Source organism: Triticum aestivum, chromosome 3B (assembly GCF_018294505.1).
Source record: "Triticum aestivum cultivar Chinese Spring chromosome 3B, IWGSC CS RefSeq v2.1, whole genome shotgun sequence".
NCBI lineage: Eukaryota > Viridiplantae > Streptophyta > Magnoliopsida > Poales > Poaceae > Triticum > Triticum aestivum.
The window spans coordinates 783,565,540-783,587,230 of record NC_057801.1 but is presented as its reverse complement, the minus strand read 5'-3'; the positions used below and the strand labels follow the sequence as shown (position 1 = coordinate 783,587,230).

General features: G+C 45.1%; 1 protein-coding gene across 1 annotated transcript; it reads right to left on the bottom strand.

The window, feature by feature from the left end:
* Positions 1 to 31: 31 nt before the first annotated feature.
* LOC123072400 (uncharacterized) lies at positions 32 to 803 on the bottom strand. The gene is made up of 2 exons (XM_044495953.1): positions 475 to 803; positions 32 to 366 (listed from the first exon to the last, which is right to left on the bottom strand). The coding sequence occupies exons 1-2, from the start codon at positions 727 to 729 to the stop codon at positions 178 to 180; spliced, it is 444 nt and encodes a 147-aa protein (XP_044351888.1). The 5' UTR covers positions 730 to 803; the 3' UTR covers positions 32 to 177.
* Between the last annotated feature and the right edge of the window lie 20,888 nt (positions 804 to 21,691).

Sequence of the window (21,691 nt, the reverse complement as noted above, 5' to 3'; positions counted from 1 at the left end):
CAAAATATATATTATCAGCTTCGTTCTTCAGTTGCCTGGGGTATATATATTTGATCGCGCATTAACTTGCATATGCTATCAATCACACTGAAACATTTGCAAAAGATTTACAAGCTGATTGACGGACACATCTCAAAGGTAGCAAAGCATTTCCCTCCGTGCAAATCTAGCTAGTAGCTAATACACTTCCCTTTTCGGCCTGTTCCTGGCGCGCGTGCCAGTGCCAGTAGCTGTGACAAGGACCTGCTCCTTCTCCGCCGCCGGCAACGCGGCCTCGTCTCCGTTGACGACGTACTCTCCGCCGCCGTCTGCCGCCTCCTCGGAGGAAGCCTCGTTCTCCTCCAGTATCGCCTTGTTGATCTCCATCTGCACATGCACATACGATAATTTATCTCTCAATGATACTACATGCCAATCAGCAGATGCTTGTTCATACTTCATACAGAGTACGTGCTTGGGCGGAGAGGCGCGTACCTCCCGGAGGAACCGCTCGTCGAGGTCGTCGGCGACGCGGGCGGCGGCGACGAGGGTGCCGACGAAGAGCGAGAGCGGGAGCACGAAGGCGAGGATGAGCACGTTGGTGCTCGGCGGCCCGCCCGCCCGCACCACCATGGGCCGGCGCCGCCGCGGCGGCCTGGCGCGGACGCGGACGGCGGGCCGTCCGAGCGCCGACGCGCCCCCGCCGAGGCGCGGCTGGATGGACAGCGCGGCGAGGGCTCGAGAAGCCATGGACGGACGGTGGAGACTGGAGAGGCGAGGCGAGGCTCAGCTGTGCCTGCGCGGGCAGAGAGCGTCATAGGACGATGGCGTTTGTCTTATCCATTCTTTCCTCTGCGCCACGTCGGCCCGATTAATCCCAGCCGCCCGATCGTAGCCGCACTGGCATGCTTAACCGTTAGGCCCTACGACAACCCCATCGGCCAACGGGCCGGAGGCCCACGGCAACCCTGCACAAGACGAACGGGATAGTAAAGAAGGAGCGCAGCCCCTAAAAAAAAAGTAAAGAATAAGCGCCTATTGGACGCTCACTGCGCCAAAACGCTCGAGTTTCTCACAACAATTCGCTCTAGCAAGCAGCAGTACTGTAGCGAGCAGCGTTACGTTTTTTCCTAGTTTTTTTTCACTCGATTTTTATATCAAAAGGCAAAAATTTATACAGAAATAGTAGGCAACTTACTAAATCCGCATTTTTTTGTGTAATAAGATTAATTTTTGCAAAACACTAACTTTTTTTTGAAACTGAGAATTTTTCTTGACATTGTGAAGAATGTTTTTTAAAATCTGAACATTTTTCAACAAACTCAAGCATTTTTCGCTATTGTGATTTTTGAAAACGTGCATTGATTTTAAAAACACGAGCATTGCTTTCAAATTCAGACTATTTTCCAAATTTGTGAACAGTTTTTGAAATGTGAGCATTTTCTTAAAATAAGAATATATTTTACAATTGTTTTGAAAATGTGATCGTTTGCTAGAAAATCAGAACATTTTTTAAATTTCAAACAATTTTTATAGAGTTCCTTTACAATTTTACGAATAAACTTGAAAATTGCGGTAATTTTTTGATAATATCAAACAATTTCTAAAAATTCAGAATGTTTTTTGGAAAATTATAAAAATTCCAATTTTTTTTAAAATTTATAATATTCGGACAACTTGTAAAATTGGAAATATTTTTGCAAACTTCGAATATTTCTTGATTTTTTTAAAATGCCGAACAATTTGGGAAATTGGAATTTTATTGAAAATATTTAGACATTTTAGAAAACTAGACACTATAAAGAAATATCAAGAAAAATACTGAACCGGGACCTTTTAGAATCTTCCTAAAACTAAGAAAACCGTATTAGAAGCGTCTAGAAGGTTCCCAAAACCAGTAGAACACCTAAAGTAGCTAATGGGTGGGCCTCTATTGTTAGCTTGGTGTGGTAGGGCGACTATATGCCGCATATGGCGGGACGTAGGATGTGCCTCATGAATATGTCAAAAAGTTGAAGACTACTTTGATTACATGAAAACTTTTCAATGAAGATTTGGCATTGGATGCTCACCTCGTTGTTTCAGATTGCAAACCAATTGTGGCTGATAGATAGCATATCGGGAACGATGGTGCAATTGCTATTCTCGATGCAATTTAGTTTCACCCATGAAAAGTAGGGTCTCATATTTTGAGGTTCATAATCTCATAAAAATTCTATTATCACTAACTCTTGGGCGCCATGTATGGCTAGGCAGTCCTTATGACCCTGAAAGTGCTAGTTATCGACTAGGGGGGGGGGTGAATAGGCGATTTTTATCAAAGTCTTCAAAACGTGGAAGTTTCGAAGACAAACAATAGAAATAACCTAATTGATATGCAGCGGAAGATAAACTACAACAAGCAAGCCATAGTCAAGTATGCAATAGTGTTAACGTACGAAGACTAATAGCAGCTAGGTAGTAGGATCAGGATGGAAGATAGTATGAAGCCGATCAACAATAGTAGTCAAGCAATGAAGTCAATCGATAAGACAGATAAGTAATGACTTCACGAAGACAAACTCAAAGTAAAGGAGGGAAGAGATAGAACCAGTCACTTGTTGAGGACACGTGATTTGTTGGACCAGTTCCAGTTGCTGTGACAACTGTACGTCTGGTTAGGGAGGTTGAGATTCAACTCAGAAGACCGTGTCTTCACCTTATTCCCCTTGAGCTAAGGACACTTAGTCCTCACCCAATTACTCTGGTAAGTCTTCAAGGTAGACTTCCGAACCTTCACAAACTTCGTTCACCTGGCAATCCACAATGACTCTTGGATGCTCAGAACGCGACGCCTAACCGGCTGGAGGATACACAGTCCTCAAGTGTAATAAGTCTTCAGGTCACACAGACAGAAAGACTTCAGTGATGCCTAACACTCTTTGGCTCTCGGTGTTTGGGCTTTGTCCTCGCAAGGATTTCTCTCTCTCAAATGCTTCGAGGTGGGTTGCTCTCAAACGACAAAAGCCGTATACTAACTCTGAGCAGCCACCAATTTATGGTGTAGGGGGTGGGCTATTTATAGCCACAAGGCAACCCGACTTGATTTGTCCGAAATGACCCTGGGTCACTAAGGAACTGACACGTGTTCCAACGGTCAGATTTCAAACACACGCGGCAACTTTACTTGGGCTACAAGCAAAGCTGACTCATCCAACTCTGGATAAGATTTGCTCTCATTGTCTTCGCTCGAAGACATAGGATTTGGGTTGAGCATCACTTCAGTCACTCTGACTTAGTTCACTTGGACCCCACTTAACAGTACGGTGGTTCCTGTGACTCAACAAAGAAGAAAAGGAAACAACGAAACCACACAGTCTTCACGCTCCATAGTTTTCACGCAATGTCTTCTCATGTCATAGTCTTCAATATGAATATCTTCTCATACCACCATTGTCTTTAATGTCTTCATACATTTTTAGGGGTCATCTCCGGTAGGTAAACCGAATCAATGAGGGACAGTACATGCATTATCCTGCAATTCTCACAAACGCATTAGTCCCTCAACCAACTTTGTCGTCAATACTCCAAAACCAACTAGGGGTGGCACTAGATGCACTTACAATCTCCCCCTTTTTGGTGATTGATGACAAACTGGTTGAAGTTTTCAATGGGGATAAAGTATGTGAAATTGTAAAGGATAGGAATTGTCTTCATAAGTAGCAAGGGCTCCCCCTGAAGATGTGCATATAAGTAATTTTGCTTGTAGAATGCAAATGCACATGGCAGGTTGTACTTGTGGAGATCCACTTCAACTTATGAAGATAATTCATCATGCATGAAATGATATAGCATATAGGATGACATGCATAATGAAAAATGGACGTCTGCAGGATGATCTAAGTGCAGAAGTTATCATTGCACATGCAGAATTTATCATCGCATCACAGTAAAGCAAATAAGTAGCAGACGACCATCAAGTTTAGGTGTTACAACTCAAAGAACCAAATGTTTTTAAAAAGCAAGAGTTGTAAGCACGAGGCAAAAATATAATGCAACCACCCATATGAACCCACTTGAAGACTATCAACTCATATGCTTCTCCCCCTTTTGTCAGTAATGACCAAAAAGGTTTGAAGACATAGAGCATCTACTCGTCCTCATGAGGAGTAGTTGAAGCAGCAGGGTTGTCGTTGTCGTTTGGCGGTGCAGATGAACTTGGTGCAGTGTCGATGCGTGCAGAAGTAGGAGGTGGTGAAGTAGCATCATCTTCGTCATCGATGACATTGGCATTGACAGTTGCAGCGGAGGAAGAATAATCAGCGTCTTCAAGAGATGGAGTTCTTCGTAGGACAGCATTCCGTGGAGGAGTGGAGTCAAACTTGAATCTTTCAGTGAAGCCATCGTCTTGAAGATCTGCTTCAGCACTTAGCAGGGTCAAGCTCTTCCATGATCGCCGGCAAGTTTCATGAGCAACAAAGGCATTCATGGTGGCATGGTTACGAATGCGATTGACATCCACCAAGAGGCTTTGCATTTGACGCTTTAGCCAAAAATGATGCTTATCTTGCTTCTGATGTAGGGCCACAAGAAGTTCTCGGTCATTGAGGACGCGAGAACGCTTCCGAGGCCTTTGGGAAATAGTGCTTTCAGTGGCTTCAGTAGGTGCTCGATGAGGCAGGCGAGTATTTACAGCCAATGGATAGATTCGTGTTGCTGCTTGAACACCTTCAATGGGTTGAGTGAAGTTTTGGTGCTCGGCATTCTGAAGACAAAGACGCTTCTTGGCAGGGTCAGAATATATGGCTTCAACTGACATATCAACCTTTGGTAGAAAGATCACATGATTGCGAGCAGAAGGTTGATAGTTGACAGATGAGTGTCGCTTGATGAGGCGCATGACCCATGGAGCATAAAACTTCAGACCAAACAAATCAGATCCAGAAGCAGCAAGTTGCCTGATGAAGAAATCATGTGCATTGAAGCTGATGCCATTGAGAATGTAAAAAACCAATGTCTTCATGGCTCCTTCGAGTTTTGCAGCTGATGAATGTCCTTTGATAGGCCATAGAGTTCGCCTGATGATATGATATATGGTGCGCGACAGATACTCAAGGTCATCAACAAAGAACTTCTTTGGATATTCAGCATCACGTGGCAAAGGCTTCATCATGCTCAACATCTGACTCATATTGGGTTCAGGCTTATGGAAGATGCTTTCCAAAGCATTGCGGTGATTTTGACAACCAGGTTCATAGAGTTCTCCGGGAGTGGATAGGCCTGTAAGCTCAATGATGTCAAGAGCTTTGGCTTCAAGATGAACATTTCCGGTCAGCCACTCGAGAACCCATGTCTTCGTATCTCTGTTGTAGCCGCGAATGTGTAGAGTAGCATAGAATTGAAGCAATAGCTCTTCATTCCAGTGTTCTTTATCTGTGACAAAACTAAGCAGCCCAGCATCACAAAAGCAGTCAAGTGCTTCTTATAAGCAGGGCAGTCCAGTAATGGCTTCAGTGTCGAGGCGCATATGAGGGAAAATGCACCCTTGATCATACAGAACACATGAGTAATAGCTTCGCTGCTGATGACTCCAGAACCGATCTGATGATATTCTTGGCTTCGTGTAGGGGTTCTTCGAGCTGTCAAAGAATGTGTTGTGGCTCTTGAAGCCATTTGCATTGAAAGACCCGACAGATGTGGCAGTACCAGGAAACCTTGGCAGTCTTGGCTTGGGCTTCTGGACCTGAGGCCTATGCTCAATGTGATAGTCAAATTGAGGACCAGAGACAATAGGCGGAGGGACCAGAACGGGCCATCTTACTGTGATTAGCTCGCCATGGTTGTATGCTTGCTCGATTGTATAGGGCCTTGGGGGCGGAACAGGAGCAGTGGCAGCAGCTGAGGCTTCAGGCTGCACAACAGGTGCTTCAGGAGCAGGTGCCTCATTAGCTTCAGGTGCAGTGGCCTCATTAGCTTCAGGCACATTGGTTGGTTCAAGCTCCACATTAGCTTCATCCATGACAGTGTCATCGGCTTCACTTGCGTTGGTTGTGGCAGCTTCAGGATTTTCAACCTCCACTTGAGGAGCTGAAGGGTCAGGCACAGCCATGTTCACTTCATGAACTGTTTCTTCAGGCATGGGGGGAGTTTGGACACGTTTTTCTTGACGTTCCTCATCGGCTGATGCAGCCGGATTGTCTTCAGCAACTTGTGCTTCAGACACAGAGACATTCACAGTTGGAGTGGCTTCAGAGAACACTTGACGTGCAACAGGTTGACGGTGCACTTCTCCTTCTGGAACGCTCGGAAGAGGGACTTGAGGCCTTGGTCCTTTGCGAAGCCTTTGTAGTACAGGCGACGCCTTTGGAGATGGAGTGGGCAGGTCCTCATCCTCTTCAACTTGTACGGATGGTGTGGTTTGTTGTTGTTGGGGAGTACTGGGGGAGTCTTGTTGCTGTGGGTGATCAGCCCACGAAGCATCCTGAGCAATTGGCGTCAGAGGACGACCAATGCTAATGATTTCGCTGTTCGTACGAACAGGCGATGATACCACATTATATTCGATCTGAGGAAGAACTTCATCATCTTCAACATTGTCATCATGACCAATGTCTTCAGCAGCGGTGGGTTCAGCTGCTGGTATATCTTCAGCTTCAGGAGCCTCTGTGGAAGCAGGCTCATGAACAGTCATGCGAAGTTCTTGGGATGCAGATGCAGGACGAACCACTGAGATGGGTTCAACAACAAGGGGCTCTGTGGGAGCAGCCCGACTCTTTTTGGTCTTGCGCTTCTTCTTGGAGGGAGCGGCATCAGAGGCTTCAGTATTTTTTCTCTTTCTGGCTTCAACCTCGGCAGCCCTCGTCTTCTTCTGTTCTAAAGCGGTTGTGGTGACCTTTGGCTTCAAGCCAATCATGCTGCTCGGGAAGATAATGTGCGGGGCTTCTTGGCTTGAAGGTGCAGGCTGGTCAGCAGGAAGCTTCTTCTTTTTCTTTGCAGCCATCCTGGGGTCAATGCCAGGACGGCCAAGTGACTTGCGTTTCTCAGCCTCATTGTAGGCAAGCACACACTTATCAGCCAAACACTTCATGCGCTCACGAGAGCCTTGAGCTTCTTGGCGCTTCTTCAGAAAAGCTTCTTTAAGCTCATGCAGCATGACCTTGAAGTTTCTGACATCTTGAACACTGAGCTTCGCCACATGCTTCTTGAATTGAGCCTTCTCATAATCAATTTTGTTCTTCAGCTCAACGATGCGCTGAGCAAGAGCTAGCTCAGAAGCAATGGCGCCATTGAAAGAGACGCTGAGGCCAATGGGAAGCTGCAGATCTTCAAAGCTTAGATTGTGGGTATCGAACCACTCATCAATGAAGTTATGGATGATGGCCACGTCAAAGAGAGGCAAATTGTTGAATATTTCTGCTTCTTCCTTGCTCTTTATCAGTTGCTCAAGGGCATCATCAGCAAGATCTTCATCACTGGACAGATCAATGGGTTCTTCACGCAGAATAGCGGCAGGAGTCAAGGCTTGATCAGTATGCCTAACAAGTTGCTTTTTCTTCTCCGTCTTCTTGGAGATGCGGGATTGATCTTCAGACTGCACACTGACTTCAGGAGATGCAGTGGCCAGTGGCTTCACACGAGAAGCTTTTGGAGGTGCAGCTGATGATGAAGCCTTACTTTTCTTTGGCTTCTGCAGCCTTGAAGGAGGAGCTGGGGCTTCATCAGAATCGGCCTCATTGTCAGAATAATCCACTTTGGCACCTTGTACCAAGATGTAGGAGATGAGGCCATCAAGGTTTGCAAAGGGGCCAATTCTGTTTTCTTTAGCTTCACGTGTGCCATCATCACGGGGAGCAGAGGGACCAGGATTGAAGTCTAATCCCCGTGACTTCTTGTTTTCCTTTGCCGAAGCCTTAGCAAACTGGAAGTTGCGCTTGAAGAGATTGTCGTCACGACACCAGAGCAATGATGATGGGTCGGCTTCTTCAGGCTGTGGTCCATGGACCATGCAAGGATAGAATTCTTGCGCAATGGCTTCAGCTTTGTTCTTGGGGGGAAGGCCTCGATAGAGAATATCACCCCAAGGAATCTTGATAGCATTTTTCTCTGTGTACTCTTGGGTGACGAACTTGTACTTGTACCACTGTTCAGCCCAATAGCGTCGAATTCATTGGATTCGAGTCTTGCACTGATTGTAATCTTCTTCAGGATCTGTTTTATACATTTCTGCCAGATCATCAGGCAGATCCTTTGATGTTCCCCCACGACGCTGTCTGCCACCCTTCCTTGCTGATTTTTCTGCATCCATGAACTTCAAACTGAATGGCTTCAATATGTTCAAAGGCTTCAGAGATTTTCGCTTGTTGGTCAGACAGGAACTGGCTTCAGGAGAATTTATATGATGCTGTAAGTATTCTGCAAACGAATGCAGACTATGAGAACCAAGGGATTTTCCCACGGACATGTACCTGTGACAGCATTAGAGACGCGAGGGAAGGGGAAGAGGTCATATGCATTCTCAGAAGATTTTGAAGATAAATCAGTTTGAAGACATTGACCTCATGATGCGAAGACATTCACTTATATGAGGTGAGTTGGTTCCAGATTTGTACCAATCCGTGAATAAGTACAAGTGAGGAATCAAACTAGATAGGAAATCTAAGTGAATAGACTAGGCATAATGAGATGCAGACAGAATAGATCTAACATTGAGTAGGTAGAAACCACTTTCGGTAAATAGGATGAATCTATGAAGATCAAAAAGGTGGTAAAAATAGAGTTATAATTACCGCACGAAGAACTGCTAGAAGGGATGAATAGGAGACCGAGCAGTTCAGCCCACCGTGCCCTAACTTGGCGATGGAGGACACCTACGGCGACGGCGGAGAGGATGATGTCCGCGGCCGGCGTGAGGACGACGTCGGAGAAGTCGCGGCAGCTAAGCGCTTCGTCGCCGGCGTCGTCGAGAGTTAGCGGTGGCGCTAGGGTTTTGACGAGGTGGAGAGGTGGAAGAAGGTTTTCTTGACCGCAGAGGACACGTATTTATAAGTAGGTGTGCGGCACAGCGCAATTACGCAGGTGCCCCTGTCTGTTCACATCCGTGGGACACGTGGCAAGCATGCAACATACTTAGAGTTGTCCCATGTTCCCACGCCCGCGAAGTTTGTCGGATGTTCATTCCGGCTTCTCCGGATATCGACAATAAAGATGAATCATTTAAATAGGACTTGATGTTTGTCTCTGTGTCTTCTGCTAACTAGGACGCAGAGAAGACATTCGACAGTTTCAATAGAATGCATATGATTTGGACAGATAGAGTTTGAGATAGAAAGCATAGAGGGGTTAGGGTCCGATCACATTCACTTAGTTCAAAAGATTCAACTTGAAGACATAGCTATAAGTGAATGCTGTAGAGGACAGAACGCTAGTGTGTATATATATATGCAATCAAATCATCATAGCGCAGAAAATCATGAAGATAAATTGAAACTGAAGACAAACCAAATGCGAAGTCTTTGCAAAAGTAACGCCATGAGTGAAACACTTCAAACAGAGAAATTTGGTGGTGGCGTTACCCACCGTATAGGAAGTATTAGACCCAGACACGACGCACAATTATCGTGGCGCTCCGAAGTCAAATTCCATGTTAATGTATTCACACTCAGAGTGTAAGTCTTCATTGATTGAAGATATACCTTACTTCGTGTGTTGCACATCTAAGTCATCAACATGCATAAGTGTTAGGATGTGTGCCTAATCACAGGACATTAGAGGATTCCAAGATATTTAGCTCACACCGTAACTTGCAAAACCTTTTCTCATCCAAGGGCTTTGTAAAGATATCTGCCAGTTGTTCTTCTGTGTTGACGTGAATGATGTCAATGTCTTTCTTCATGACATGATCTCTGAGAAAATGATGACGAATTTCAATGTGCTTTGTCTTCGAGTGTTGGACTGGATTGTTGGCTATCTTGATGGCACTCTCGTTGTCGCAGAAGAGAGGTACTTGTTTCAGGTTGATGCCATAGTCCTTGAGAGTTTGCTTCATCCATAGAAGCTGAGCACAACAGGATCCAGCAGCAATGTATTCAGATTCAGCAGTTGAGAGTGATACACAGTTCTGCTTCTTTGAAGACCAATAGACAAGTGATCGTCCCAGAAAGTGACATGTTCCTGATGTTGACTTGCGATCCACCTTGTCACCAGCATAATCAGCATCCGAGAATCCAACTAGATCAAACCTTGAGCCCTTTGGATACCATAATCCGAGTGTTGGGGTGTAAGCCAAATATCGAAGAATTCGCTTCACAGCTAAGTGATGCGATTCCTTCGGTGCCGCTTGGAATCGAGCACACATGCAAACACTAAGCATAATATCTGGCCTAGATGCACATAGGTAAAGTAAAGAACCAATCATGGAGCGATATACCTTTTGATCAAACTCTTTACCATTATCGTCGGGACCAGGATGATGCTTGGCTGGCATTGGCGTCGTGTAACCTTTGCAATCTTGCATGCCGAACTTCTTCAGGCAGTCTTTGAGATATTTTTCTTGAGATATGAAGACGCCATTTCTTTGTTGACGAATTTGAAGACCAAGGAAGAACTTCAGCTCACCCATCATGGACATCTGATATTGCCCTTGCATCATGTATCCAAACTCATCACTATACTTCTGGTTGGTGCAGCCGAAGATTATGTCATCCACATATATTTGGCACACAAACAGTTCACCATCATATGTCTTCATGAAGAGTGTGGGGTCTAGAGATCCTGGTTTGAAGCCCTTGCTCTTCAGGAAATCTTTGATTGTATCATACCAAGTGCGAGGAGCTTGTTTGAGGCCATACAGTGCTTTGTTGAGTTTGTACACCATATCAGGATGTTTTGGATCTTCAAAGCCAGGTGGTTGAGCAACATACACTTCTTCTTCAATCTTGCCATTAAGAAATGCACTCTTCACATCCATTTGATATAGCAAGATGTTGTGATGATTAGCATAGGCTAGCAGTATACAAATAGCTTCAAGCCTAGCCACAGGAGCAAATGTTTCATCGAAGTCAATTCCTTCAACTTGAGTATATCCTTGTGCCACAAGACGTGCTTTGTTTCTGATGACTTGACCATGCTCATCTTGTTTGTTCCGATATATCCATTTTGTGCCAATAATGTTATGCTTGCGAGGGTTAGGGCGCTTGACCAGTTCCCAAACATTATTCAGCTTGAACTGTTGAAGTTCTTCTTACATGGCTTGAATCCATTCAGGTTCCATAAAGGCTTCAACAACTTTCTTGGGTTCAGATATTGATACAAATGAAAAATGCCCACAGAAATTTGCTAACCATGTTGCTCTTGATCGAGTAAGCGGACCAGGTGCGTTGATGTTATCAATTATCTTCTCAATTTGTACTTCATTTGCAACACAAGGATGAACTGGACGAAGACCTTGCTCATGCTGATCATTTTCATCATTGGGAGGATTGTCTTCGGTCTGAGCATTGTCTAAAGGTTGGTTTGATGCAGAAATGATAAGTTCCTCTTCAGGCTGTGCTTCAGAGGGCATGATCTCACCAGTTCCCATCAGCTTGATAGATTCACTGGAAGGAGCTTCATCAAGTGTGATTGGCAGGAGCTCTCGTTGTGAACCATTGGTTTCATCAAATCGCACATCCACTGTTTCAACGATTTTGTAGTGGAAGAGGTTGAAGACTCTGTAAGAATGCGAATCCTTTCCATAGCCAAGTATGAAGCCTTCGTGAGCTTTGGGTTCAAATTTTGACTTGTGATGGGGATCCTTGATCCAGCACCTAGCTCCAAAGACTCTGAAGCAACTGACATTTGGCTTCTTGCCAGTAAGGAGCTCATAGGATGTTTTTCCCAGAAGCTTATGGATATAGACACGGTTGATGATGTGACAAGCTGTATCAATGGCTCCAGGCCAGAATTTTCTTGGTGTCTTGTACTCGTCAAGCATTGTTCGAGCCATCTCAATGAGGGTTCTGTTCTTGCGCTCAACAATGCCATTTTGCTGAGGTGTATATGGAGCAGAAAATTCATGAGTGATTCCCATTGTATCCAGATAAAGATCAAGGCCGGTGTTCTTGAATTCAGTGCCGTTATCACTTCTGATATGCTTGATCTTGACGCCATAATTGTTCATTGCTCGATTGGCGAATCGTCTAAAGACATCTTGTACTTCAGTCTTGTAAAGAATTATGTGCACCCATGTATATCTTGAGTAGTCATCAACAATGATGATGCCATAGAGACACGCCGTTGTTGTGAGGGTGGAGTAGTGAGTAGGTCCAAATAAGTCCATGTGTAGCAGCTCGAAGGGTTGAGATGTTGTCATGATTGTCTTCGAGGGGTGCTTGGCCCTCGCCATCTTCCCAGCTTCGCAAGCACCACATAAATGATCTTTCTTGAACTTGACACCTTCGATGCCTATGACATGCTTCTTCTTGACGAGAGTGTGCAAGTTCCTCATGCCAGCGTGCCCCAGCCTTCGATGCCAGAGCCAGCATTCTGAAGCTTTTGCAAGAAGACATACGACAAGCTATGGACCTGCTGAGAAATCGACCATGTATAGATCACCTTTCCTATACCCTTCAAAGACTAGAGACTTGTCAGATTCCATTAGTACAAGGCAACGATATTTTCCAAATATCACAATCATGTTTAAGTCACAAAGCATTGAGACAGACATTAAGTTGAATCCAAGGGATTCAACAAGCATCACTTTATCCATGTGTTGATCCTTTGAGATTGCAACTCTACCTAGACCCAATACCTTGCCTTTACCAGTGTCAGCAAATGAGATTTGACTCTTGTCGGATGGACGAAAGGTTGAGTCCATGAGAAGACTTCGATCACTAGTCATATGATTAGTGCATCCGCTGTCAATAATCCATTCTGAAGCTTTTGGTGACATGCCCTACAGTGCAGTTAGGAGGATAGGCTTCACAAGGTATGTTGTGAAGCATAAGCATTTGATGCACATTTGGATTATCACAGCATAGATGAAAGTTAGCACACAGTATGATAGGTAAGCGATTCATATGTGGAATACATAGTAAGTCATTTTATCATGCGTCCCTTTGTGTTTTAGGTCCCCAGCAATAATATTGGACGCCTTTGATTGCTGGCTGGAGACCATGTTCTGCAGAAGAGAGTTAGTTCTTCTTCACCACCCACATCTTGAGGGGTGGCTTAGAAGCAATGAGTCTAAGTGCAACATCTGAGAATTTCGGCTTTGGAGCCCTAGCAAATAGCCTTGCAGGAGATGAATGATACTCATATGAATAGGTAGAAAAGTTCTTAGTATTGTGAACATAGCGGTTTGAAGACACACGCTCATATCCATAAGTTTGAGTGTGATTTCCCTGCAAAATATTGGCGTTAGGGTGACTCAGGTGAGTCCTGTTTCCGTATGAAGCCGTTGGACCATGTGATGCCTTTGATCTGGGGTTTGTCTTCTTACCTGGTGGTGTCATGACAACATTCATAGGAAGATTCTCAAGACAGCTTTTGGGAACCCAGATCTTCTTCATTGGCGGTCCATTCCTGCAGTTAGTACCAATATACCTGGCAAACACTTCACCATTCTGATTTTTGAACAGTTTATAGTTTGCATCGAAGGATTCATCAATGATAATAGGATTAGCACAGGCAAAGCCAGATAAAGTGGATGGATCCACCGAAGGTTCCTTTGCAGCAACCCATGTGGTTTTGGGATACTGCTCAGGCTTCCAGTAGGAACCATCAGCATTCATTTTCCTCTCGAACCCAACACCCTCTTTCCTAGGGTTTTGGTTCAGAATCTGCTTTTTGAGGACATCACAAAGTGTCTGATGCCCTTTCAGACTTTTATACATCCCTATTTCAAGCAATGTCTTCAACCTAGCATTTTCATCAGCAATAGTAGTGGTATCCTCAGAAGAGGGGTTAGTTACCACATCAGTAGTTGAAGATAGAGCAACAGTAGCAGCAGTGGAACATTCAGCAACAGAGGCAGCGTTATGACGCTCAATGCATTTTAAGCATGGTGGTTCAAATTCATCCTGAGCGGGACTGATCTGTTGAGCGCGAAATGACTCATTCTCTTTTTGAAGATCTTCATGAGTCGCTTTCAGTTTCTCAAGCTCTTGCTTCCTTTGAAGATAATCATAGGAGAGCTTTTCATAAGTGGTTGAGAGCGTCTCATGAAGACTTTCAAGTTCTTGATACTTAGCATGAAGATTTTTTATGTCTTCAACTAAAGACTATGAACGTGTCATTTCCGCGTTCAACAGGTCATCGCTTTTGTCTAACACTTTTTAAGTATGTTCCATAGCCCTTTGTTGTTCAGTAGCAATTTTAGCAAGCATTTTGTAACTGGGTCTAGATTCACAATCAGAGTCATCTTCACTTGATGTTTGAAAGTAAGCATCGCGCGATTTTACCTTGGCACCGCGTGCCATGAAGCAGTAGGTGGGAGCAGGATCGTCCTTGTCATCATCAGCGTTGGTGTGGAAGTCATTGTCTTCAGAGTTGAAGATGGACTTTGCGACGTAGGCTGTGGCCAGAGCCAGACTTGCAACGCCAGAGTCGGACTCAGCTTCAGATTCCACCTCTGCCTCCTCAGAAGCAGACTCCTCCTCTGAATCCATTTCCTTGCCAACAAAAGCACGAGCCTTGCCAGATGAGCTCTTCTTATCATATGAGGATTTTGATGTGGACTTGGAAGAAGACTTTGATGATTTCTTCTTCTTCTTGTCATCGGAGTCATATTCCTTGCCCTTCTTCTTCTTCTTCTTGTTGTCCCACCGAGGACACTCAGAGATGTAGTGCCCAGGCTTCTTACACTTATGACATGTTCTCTTCTTGTTGTCTTGAGTGGAAGCTTCATCATTTCTTGAACTGGATCGTGAAGACTTTCTGAAGCCCTTCTTCTTGGTGAATTTCTGGAACTTCTTCACAAGCATAGCAAGCTCCCTTCCAATGTCTTCAGGATCGTCAGAGCCGCAGTCAGATTCTTCTTCTTCAGATGAGGAAACAACTTTTGCCTTCAAAGCACGAGTTCGGCCATAGTTGGGGCCATAGATATCCCTTTTCTCAGAAAGCTGAAACTCATGTGTGTTGAGCCTCTCAAGTATATCAGACGGATCGAGTGTCTTGAAGTCAGGACGTTCTTGTATCATGAGGGCAAGGGTGTCAAAGGAGGTGTCAAGTGATCTCAGCAGTGTCTTGACAATTTCATGCTTGGTGATCTCAGTGGCGCCGAGAGCCTGAAGCTCATTTGTGATGTCGGTGAGGCGATCAAACGTGAGCTGGACATTTTCATTGTCGTTTCTCTTGAAGCGATTGAAGAGATTGCGAAGAACACTGATCCTCTGGTCTCTCTGTGTAGAGACGCCTTCATTGACCTTGGATAGCCAGTCCCAGACTAGCTTTGATGTTTCCAGAGCACTCACCCGGCCATACTGTCCTTTGGTCAGATGACCACAGATGATGTTCTTTGCAGTCGAGTCCAGTTGAATGAACTTCTTGACATCAGTAGGGGTGACACCTTCACCAGTTTTGGGAACGCCATTCTTGACGACATACCAGAGGTCGACATCAATGGCTTCAAGATGCATGCACATAAATCCATCTAATCTACTTACTTCGTTCCCTAATTTCATTCAAGAGATCCTGAGGAAAAGAATTGGGTCTTATTCTTCCAGTAGGGATATTCTGTTCCATCGAACACGGGGCAAGCAGCGGTCGACATAGCTAAACTCCAGGTGGTTAAACCGAATCACACAGAACAAGGGAGTACCTTACTCTGATATCAATTGAAAGTGCTAGTTATCGACTAGGGGGGGGGTGAATAGGCGATTTTTATCAAAGTCTTTAAAACATGGAAGTTTCAAAGACAAACAATAGAAATAACCTAATTGATATGCAGCGGAAGATAAACTACAACAAGCAAGCCATAGTCAAGTATGCAATAGTGTTAACGTACGAAGACTAATAGCAGCTAGGTAGTAGGATCAGGATGGAAGATAGTATGAAGCCGATCAACAATAGTAGTCAAGCAATAAAGTCAATCAGATAAGACAAATACGTAATGACTTCACGAAGACAAACTCAAAGTAAAGGAGGGAAGAGATAGAACCAGTCACTTGTTGAAGACACTGGATTTGTTGGACCAGTTCCAGTTGTTGTGACAACTGTACGTCTGGTTAGGGAGGTTGAGATTCAACTCAGAAGACCGTGTCTTCACCTTATTCCCCTTGAGCTAAGGACACTTAGTCCTCGCCCAATTACTCTGGTAAGTCTTCAAGGTAGACTTCCGAACCTTCACAGACTTCGTTCACCCGGCAATCCACAATGACTCTTGGATGCTCAGAACGCGACGCCTAACCGGCTGGAGGATACACAGTCCTCAAATATAATAAGTCTTCAGGTCACACAGACAGAAAGACTTCAGTGATGCCTAACACTCTTTGACTCTGGGTGTTTGGGCTTTGTCCTCGCAAGGATTTCTCTCTCTCAAATGCTTCGAGGTGGGTTGCTCTCAAACGACAAAAGCCATATACTAACTCTGAGCAGCCACCAATTTATGGTGTAGGGGGTGGGCTATTTATAGCCACAAGGCAACCCGACCTGATTTGTCCGAAATGACCCTGGGTCACTAAGGAACTGACACGTGTTCCAACGGTCAGATTTCAAACACACGTAGCAACTTTACTTGGGCTACAAGCAAAGCTGACTCATCCAACTCTGGATAAGATTTGCTCTCATTGTCTTCGCTCGAAGACATAGGATTTGGGTTGAGCATCACTTCAGTCACTCTGACTTAGTTCACTTGGACCCCACTTAACAGTACGGTGGTTCCTATGACTCAACAAAGAAGAAAAGGAAACAACGAAACCACACAGTCTTCGCGCTCCATAGTCTTCACGCAATGTCTTCTCATGTCATAGTCTTCAATATGAATATCTTCTCATACCACCATTGTCTTCAATGTCTTCATACATTTTTAGGGGTCATCTCCGGTAGGTAAACCGAATTAATGAGGGACACTACCTGCGTTATCCTGCAATTCTCACAAACGCATTAGTCCCTCAACCAACTTTGTCGTCAATACTCCAAAACCAACTAGGGGTGGCACTAGATGCACTTACAGACCCTATTCATGTACATAAAAATATCATTTCTGAGTAATAAAAGTGAGGTTATCTAAAACAATAAATATTTTAAAAATATGGATATTTTTTATGTTATATAAATAAATAAATAAAATTAAATGAACACTTTTATGTATATGATTTTTAGTTTACAATACGTGGTCAAATTTTAATAGCACACAGATCGCAAGCGAATTGCACACGTAAGGATGTATTCCCGTGCAGTTTTTATTTTTGTGATTTAGTGTTTGGTTATGGTTTTCACGTATTTTTAGAGATCTTTTTGTCCATTTTCAAATAATTTTTAAATAATTTTTAAATAAATACAAGTAACTTTTACGGTAAAAAAATCATATTAGATAAATTTTCTAAAATATCTGAACAATTCGAAAAATTCAAGATCATTTTTAATACGAGGATACTTTTTTAATTACAGGAAAATGTTCTAAAAATAACTGAACATTTTATAAAATTATGTGTACATTTAGAATCTATATGTGAACAATTATTTAGTTACATGAACATTCTATCAAATTTTTGAACACGTTTGTACGTACATAATTTTTTTTAGTGATGTCAGAACACGGTTTAATTTGCACCATTGCGTTTAAAAATTTATGTTAACAGAATTTTCAATACTATGAACATGTTCCAATTAATGTGCAAAATGCGAATGTCTTTATAACACATGAATATTTATTTATATCACAATTATTATGATAACAATTTAGTGGAATAATAAAAAACTAAAGGACATCTGTACTCAATCAGCGACTATTAATCTGGATCAAATAGAGTACCCTCTTTTTAGAAGAATAATGCACCTATTTTAGTTGGCTGCACTGACTGCAGCCTATTTTAGGCACCGATGTGAGCTACAGGAGATTGCATGGCCCGACATATTTTACTGCTTTCGGTTGGGTTCTTAAATTTGGACATTGCTATGTCTCGTGTTCAGCGAGTCGAGGCTTCCGACTTGTTGAAGCGCGCGAGCATATGAGCCGGCCAAGGTTCGCGTGTACTACATTGCCTCGTCTTCTTGTCTGTTTTTGTTCTCATTTTTATTTTGTTCATTGATTCATTTTTTGAAGTTTGTTTGCACTTTCAAATAATATAAACATATTTTACAAAAAATACTTTACATAATATTTAGAAAAAAATTAATCATGCATTTGAAAAATATTGAACAAGCACTTAAAAATGTTGAATGAGTATTTGAAAAATGTTAACAAGTATTTGAAAAACATTTAACAAGTATTTAAAAAATGTTGAGCAAGTATTTGAAAAAAATGTGGATCATGTATACAAAATATTGAACAAGTATTTGAAACAAATGTTGATCATGTATTTGAATTTGTTTAACAAGTATTTGAAAAATATTGAACAAATTTTGTAAAAAGATTGAACAAGTATTGGAAAAAATGTTGATCATGTATATAAGAATGTAGAATGAAAAACAAAAAGAAACAAAGAAAAACAAAAATAACAAAAACTGAATAATAATAACAAACGGGGAAAAAAAGAAAACCAAACAAAATATGAACAAACCGAATAAAGCTGAAAAAACAGTGGAGAAAAAAGCTCTTTTTTTGCGGATAAAAAAAAGCTCTTTATCCTTAAGTAGGCCACGCCCTATAGTTCATTGTGAACTACACACATACCGAAGTGGATAGCGTCACCATAAACTACCTTGCAGACGCAGATTCGCACCTAAGCTTCGCTCCCCTTTTTACTTACCCTTATTTCTTTTATTATAAGTGGGCCGGCCCAGTTGCTTGCGAGACACAAGATCCTTCAGAGAGATATCCCTTTCAACTCGCGTAAAGCGAGAAATAGCGCTCATGCTTATATTCTAGGCCAGTTATACCAAACCCAATGCAGGTCTACTCCCTTAGAAGGCCCCTGGCCGAGAAATGCAAATATCCATGCAGGTCTGTTCCAGCATTATTCCCTCCTTTCAGAATTTTTCAGAATTTTTTGAAACTTGAAAAATACTATTTTGGCACTATTCAAAATATAGGCCTCACTGGAGTAAAAAGTCACTTTGGACGACGAGCTCTAGCAACGACACCACCAAGACACGTGGACCATATACGCACGCACGTCTCCGGGCGGCCGACCCACCGCGTCGCGCCGCTCGCTGCCTTTTGGGACGCACGTACCACCACCCCACTCCGGCACCCCCTATTCCGAGCAAGTTGCATGGCCGCTGCATGAAAAGGAAAACCAAACGAAAGCGAGGTCCATCTTCATCATTAATTTCCTCAGGCGTCCCGATCTATCCTTCGGACCGACCGACCGCCCGGCGGTGCCGTCGTCGGAACCGTCCAGCTACGCAACGCGTGCGTTCGTTCCACGTCTGTCGCCGATGGCCGGCCGCCTCGATCTGGCGCGATCAGATCGATTGGATAGCATGCAGCCGTCGCTGTCTCTTGTTTTTCTCCTTCCCGTCGACGACGACGCGGCTGGATCTTATCACGTCGACGTCGACGTCGACCGCCTGGCCTCGGCAAGATCGGTCGCTGTGACATTCGCGGTTGACCGCTGTTTTGTTTGTAATTAAGTACTCTCCTCCCGTCGGTCCCTTTCGTACGTACGCACATCGTGGGCGTGGCAGATGAAAATACTGGAAGTAGCTGCGATTGTTAATGCTACTTGCTATAGTGGGAATGAGACCGAGGATGACCGGCGGCCCCTAGCTCCATGCCGCCGCCGTCACGTCCGTCTCCGCGGCGTGGTGTGGCGTCATGGGATCGTGTTCCGTGACGTACACATGTCGACCGGCAGGACTGAATATATCGCCTCACTCCTTGCTGCTGGCATGTCACAATGCGTAGAGGAACAGCGCACCCATGTCAGAGAAGCGGGCCAACCCATCGTTGTACGCTACGCGCCGGCGGTGCATCAGCTGGATCCTTCCACGGATCCATGTCTGCTACCGTCTGTACGCAGGCACAGCGACAACGCAAATACACACGAAAAGACAGACACATGCCAACTCCACCGCACGACCCCAAACGTATGTCCGGTTTGGTTGGATTTTGTCCCTTTGAAGCGTCGATGGGTTCGGCCGTATCCGGCCTTATCCGTTGGGTCATGCATGCGCCCACCGCGCGGTCGCATCCCAAATCCCGTCCTCGTTGGACATGATTAAAAAAAAGAAAACAAATATAAAATGACTAAATAAATAAATAAGCGTAGTTTAATAAACATAAACTTAGTTGGGGGGGTCATGGCCATAAAACGGTCCAGTTTAGCACTTCATACCGTGCCATAATTAACATAAAAAAAACGCCGCCGCACGCTCCAGCCGCGCCCATCGATGCCATGGCCCTCGCCGTCTTCAGCACTGGCCGCCGGTGTCGTCCTCATCGCTGACGAGGTCAATGTAGGCCGGCGGCGTCCAGATGTGGGGCGGCGGCGCGTGGTACACGGGGGCAGCCTGGAAGGCCGGAGGTGCCTGCACCACCTCCTCCCGTGGCGAGGCCTCCCGCTCCGGTGACCGCGGCGGTGTGGTGCAGCAGTTCACGCCCACGCCGGCGGCCATCTTCGGAGCAGTGCAGGACCAGCCCCACCCCTGGGCCCTGGCCCAGCAGCTCCTGGAACCCGGCCGGCGGCTCTTCCTCCATCGCGTCCTCCCTCCTCTCCTCCGTGACGGCCGCCATCTGCAGCTCCGGGAAGGCAACGTCGCCGGCGGTAGAGAGTGCCATGGCCTCCTCCAAGCCGTCCCATTGCCGCTCGTCGTGCGTGTTCATGGAGTCCTCCATGACACGCTGCATGAGACGGGCCTCCTCCTCCGCTGTCATGCGAGGACGTGGAGGTGGAGACGGAGACGGGGAAGGCGATGGCGTGGGCGTCAGGCCGCGCACCCGCGTACGGCCGCACGTCTCTACACGTGGCCGCCGCGGCCCCGACACCGTGCCGGCGAAGTACGACGTGCGGCGCGTGTCGTGCTCGTTCTGGAGCCATGTGTCCCACAGCCGGGAGTCGGGGGCGTACCTGTCGTCGTAGAACAGGTCGTCGGGGAGGAGGCGGTGGCGGCGCTCGATCTTGTCGCGACGCGCATGGCCGCCCACAGGCACCGGCGGGATCGGGACCCGGTCGGTGATGGAGCTATGTACCTAGGGTAGGGTCATGGGCCTATCCAAACCACCCTACCCAAGGACATCTCTAGAAGAAACCGCCTGTCAATCGACTCGAAGACACTCGACCATGAAGCCAACTACTCGACCATGAAGCCAACCACTCGACAGCAGGGAGGTCTAAAGTCCCCCTGCATACAAACGGTCGGTCAGTGAGTAGCTTTTATGGTCATCATAGCACTTTACTTGTGGTGTTACCAGTAACGCCAGATCTTAATGTACCTTAAACCCTACATAACTGAGGGCCGGAGGGGTCTGGCGAACTCTATATAAGCCACCCCCTCCTCAGTGTAAAGGGTTCGCACCCCTGTAACTCATACGCACATAATCTAGTCGACCGCCTCCGGGCTCCGAGACGTAGGGCTGTTACTTCCTCCGAGAAGGGCCTGAACTCGTAAATCCCTTGCGTATACAACTACTCCATAACTAGGATCTTGCCTC

What these genes read in the sequence shown, in the direction of transcription:
- LOC123072400 (XM_044495953.1), bottom strand. Translation starts at nt 729, where the DNA reads ATGGCTTCTCGAGCCCTCGCCGCGCTGTCCATCCAGCCGCGCCTCGGC. An exon ending in ACGAGCGGTTCCTCCGGGAG is followed by an intron (nt 367 to 474) that starts GTACGCGCCTCT and finishes GTGCATGTGCAG; the next exon opens with ATGGAGATCAACAAGGCGAT.